The sequence below is a fragment of the Neomonachus schauinslandi genome, chromosome 5, assembly GCF_002201575.2.
Source record: "Neomonachus schauinslandi chromosome 5, ASM220157v2, whole genome shotgun sequence".
NCBI classification, from domain to species: domain Eukaryota; kingdom Metazoa; phylum Chordata; class Mammalia; order Carnivora; family Phocidae; genus Neomonachus; species Neomonachus schauinslandi.
In genome coordinates, this window is record NC_058407.1 from 1,605,762 (window position 1) to 1,609,045 (window position 3,284).

The 3,284-nt window shown below is 58.1% G+C and overlaps 1 protein-coding gene across 1 annotated transcript; it reads right to left on the reverse strand.

Moving 5' to 3' along the window:
- Positions 1-2,480: 2,480 nt before the first annotated feature.
- LOC110578297 (ADP-ribosylation factor 1-like) lies at positions 2,481-3,017 on the reverse strand. Its single transcript, XM_044915763.1, has one exon. It carries the CDS (start codon positions 3,015-3,017, stop codon positions 2,481-2,483), a length of 537 nt encoding a protein of 178 aa, XP_044771698.1.
- Positions 3,018-3,284: the final 267 nt, after the last annotated feature.

The window sequence follows — 3,284 nt, forward strand, 5'->3', positions numbered from 1 at the left end:
GGCAGGCTGGTCTAATCCCACACCGTCAGCCCTCCTCCCGGGGATGGACACCGGGCTTCTGTCCCGTGGAGACAAAGACACAAAGATGACGAGCAGCTTGTCCCCAGGGTGGGCGATGCATCTTCTGGGGGAGCTGTTCAGGCTGAGATTTGGGGTCGGGTCCCTCTAGGGGACTGTGCTGAGGGTTGCTCCCTGGGCTGGTGGACACAGCCTCCCTCCCAGTTGGCCTATGGAGCATTGGGGTGTCCCCAGTCCGATAGCTGGTGTGGTTTACATGTCTCTCACTGTGGGCGAAGCTGGCATGGCCAGTCCTGAGGGCGTCTGGCCCCTTTGGGGGAAGCAGACATCCCTGTTCAACGTCAGCACCATCAGGCTGCTAGCTCATCGCAGCGTCATGAAGCTCAGCTGGCCAGGGCACCTGCCACATCCAGGTCCCATGCAGGTGCATAGTTTGGTCCTTCTCTCCTGGCACGTCCCAGTCTCCATGCTGGACTTGGGGTCCCCCGCCATCCAGGGTTGTCTCCTGTAAATCTGAGACCTCTCTGGGTGTCAGCAGGTCTCTCCAGCTTGTCCCCAGGTGAGTTCAGGGAGACCTTTGACCTCTTGGGACTCAGCTTTCCTGGAAGCTGGTGGGAGACCCTTGTTCAGGGCCTGGAGCCAGCATCCTCCCTCTTTCCCAGCCAATGTGTTCAGGCGCAGACCCCCTTCCTCATAGCTGTCCTCAGACCCTGTCCCCCTGCACGTGCTGACCTGCTCCATCCTTGGTAACTGGGGTCTGAGAAGTCGGCAGGCTGAGGTCGCCGAGCCAGAGCAAGGCTCTTGGCAGGGATGGGAAACCGTGCTGTCCTGGAGGGGTTGGGGTGCCCTGGGTCCTGTTTTACATCACCCAGAACCTGCCAGCTCTTCATTCTGCCCCCACAGGGGCCTGCCGTGCAGTGGGGACCCCTGCCCCGAAGAGAACCCAGTGTGTCGATGGCCTGGTCTGCGACGCCGGCTGGCCCACCAGGCCCCCAGCCTGCGGGAGGGTAGACTGTGCGCTCCGCGGGGCACTGAGGCTCCAGCGTGGTGGGGACCTGAGTGGGGGCCTAGGCTCTGTGTTCATGGTGGGGCAGGCATTGCCGGAGCCCTTGGGGGGTGCTCCATGCAGACTGCCCCTCGCAAACGCAAGGTTCCCGCCGAGACACCGGCTGGGGGTGTGTTCCAGAATCAGGACAGAAGTCCAGTGAGCACCACGGGGAAGGTGCTTCTGCAGCTCTGGGTCATTCAGGGGGGTGGGGGTGGGAGGCTAGCAGGGATGTTGCTCCCCCTTCCTTCATCACTCATTTATGTTGTGTCGCCGTGTGTCGTGTTAAGAGCCTCCCACGGCACCACCCTGGACACGCATCCGCCTCCCATTTTTTTTTTTAATAGTTAAGAGATTTTATTCTAGTAGCTATAATTACAGTGCTTGTTTGTCGAAATGAAAACTGAAAACGAGTATACAAAACAGTTGATTACTAATCGTGTATTGAAAGCAGTAAGAGGTTCCACGACACCAAATAAACCAGTTCTGAGGATTTCCCCAAGATAAAGTCTAACAGCTCCAGCTTCTTCAGTGTTTATCAAAATACAAAAGAAAACAGTAGAGGTCGTCGTTTCGATGGCAAATCCGACCCTTGCAGGCTGAGGGAGTGAAAGCACATGTAGACAGGGGCTCCGGGGGCTGAGGCTCTAGGGTGACTGGCCCGCCCGCCCGCACTCCTGCTGGTGAGACCCCAGGCAGCCCGGAGCAAGCCAGATGCCCAGGCGGACCCAAGGGAAGGCCGGGGTCCCTCCGAGGGGTCCGTGAGCGTCCGTGAGCGGTGGCCGCAGCCCCCAGCCTGTCTCTTGGGCGGCTGTGTGAGCACAAGAACAAGCACAAACGCTAGGGGATGCGGGATGACCTGAGACAGAGCGAATCACAGGGACCCTATCGTGACCATGCAGAACAGACCGTGGCTGTCTCTGCCCCGTCTCACGTTCCCGACAGGAAACGGGCCACCGCTGCAGAACCCACAATAGGCACGTTTCTCCCTTCTGTGTGTTCACGTGTTCTCCTTATCTTGCATTTGTAACTATGTTTAAAATGCACTGAGTTTAGGTTAAAAACCAACCACCAAAATGGATCTCAACACAGATCTAAGGCCCAGAGGAGGCGCACCAGGCTGGCTGGACACAGCGACTGCCGGAGGCCCCGCGTGCCTAACATCCCTTCTCAGTACTGAATGTGGGTTGATTCTCTCTTTACAATAAAAAAAGCTGAGTAATATTGCACAGAAGTACCAGAAACTGCCTCGTTGGGAATAAAAACTATTTACATTAAATACAAACCCGCTGCAGGCTGCATCTGCACATTTATAGCATGGTGAAGCACACTGTGGCCGACCGTGGAGACAGCTTCTGGCGCTCACACCACAGGAGAGTAAAGCAGGGTGGAAGGAGGGAGTGGGGGGGGACGCGGCTCACTTCTGGTTCTGGAGCTGATTGGACAGCCAGTCCAGTCCCTCACACAGCCAGTCCTGGCTGGTGGCCCGAACGTACCAGTTCCTGTGGTGCAGGGACCGCGGCCCCAGCTTGTCCGTGATCTCAGCCGCGTTTATGCCACTGGGAAGGTTCTGCTCGATGGCGAACACCAGCAGGACGGCATCCCTGAGCTCGTGCTCTGCCAGCATCTTCATGAGCTCCTCATGGGCCTCGTTCACGCGCTCTCTGTTGTTACTGTCCACCACGAAGATGAGACCTTGTGTGGTCTGGAAGCAGTGACCCCACAGAGGTCGGATCTTGTCCTGGCCGCCCACGTCCCACACGATGAAGCTGATGTTCTGGTCCTCCACGGTCTCCACGTTGAAGCCTATGGTGGGAATGGTGGTCACAATCTCACCCAGCTTCAGTTTGCACAGGATGGTGGTCTTCCCCGCAGCATCCAGGCCCACCACGAGAAGGCGCATTTCTTTTTTGCCAAAAAGGCCCTTGAAGAGGTTTGGAAAGGCATTTCCCATGCTGTAGATGGGTGGGAGCAACACTGGCCAGCAAGGATAGGACGGGCACCCACGTCCGCCAGACAGACTCAGCAGAACCAGAGGAATGTGCACAGAATCGTCACCGGGCACGGGGGGCCGGATCCGAGCTCGGGAACCGCGGCACGAGGCCTCGGAACCCTGAGAACTTTCAGCAGCTGCTGGGCTGTGGCCACTTCCGTGTGATCCCAATCTGGGCAGAGGACCGTGGGCAGGCCATGCTCCTGTGGCATTTGGCACCCTCCCGGG

Coding starts and splice junctions, on each gene's coding strand:
- LOC110578297 (XM_044915763.1), bottom strand. CDS start 3,017: ATGGGAAATGCCTTTCCAAACCTCTTCAAGGGCCTTTTTGGCAAAAAA.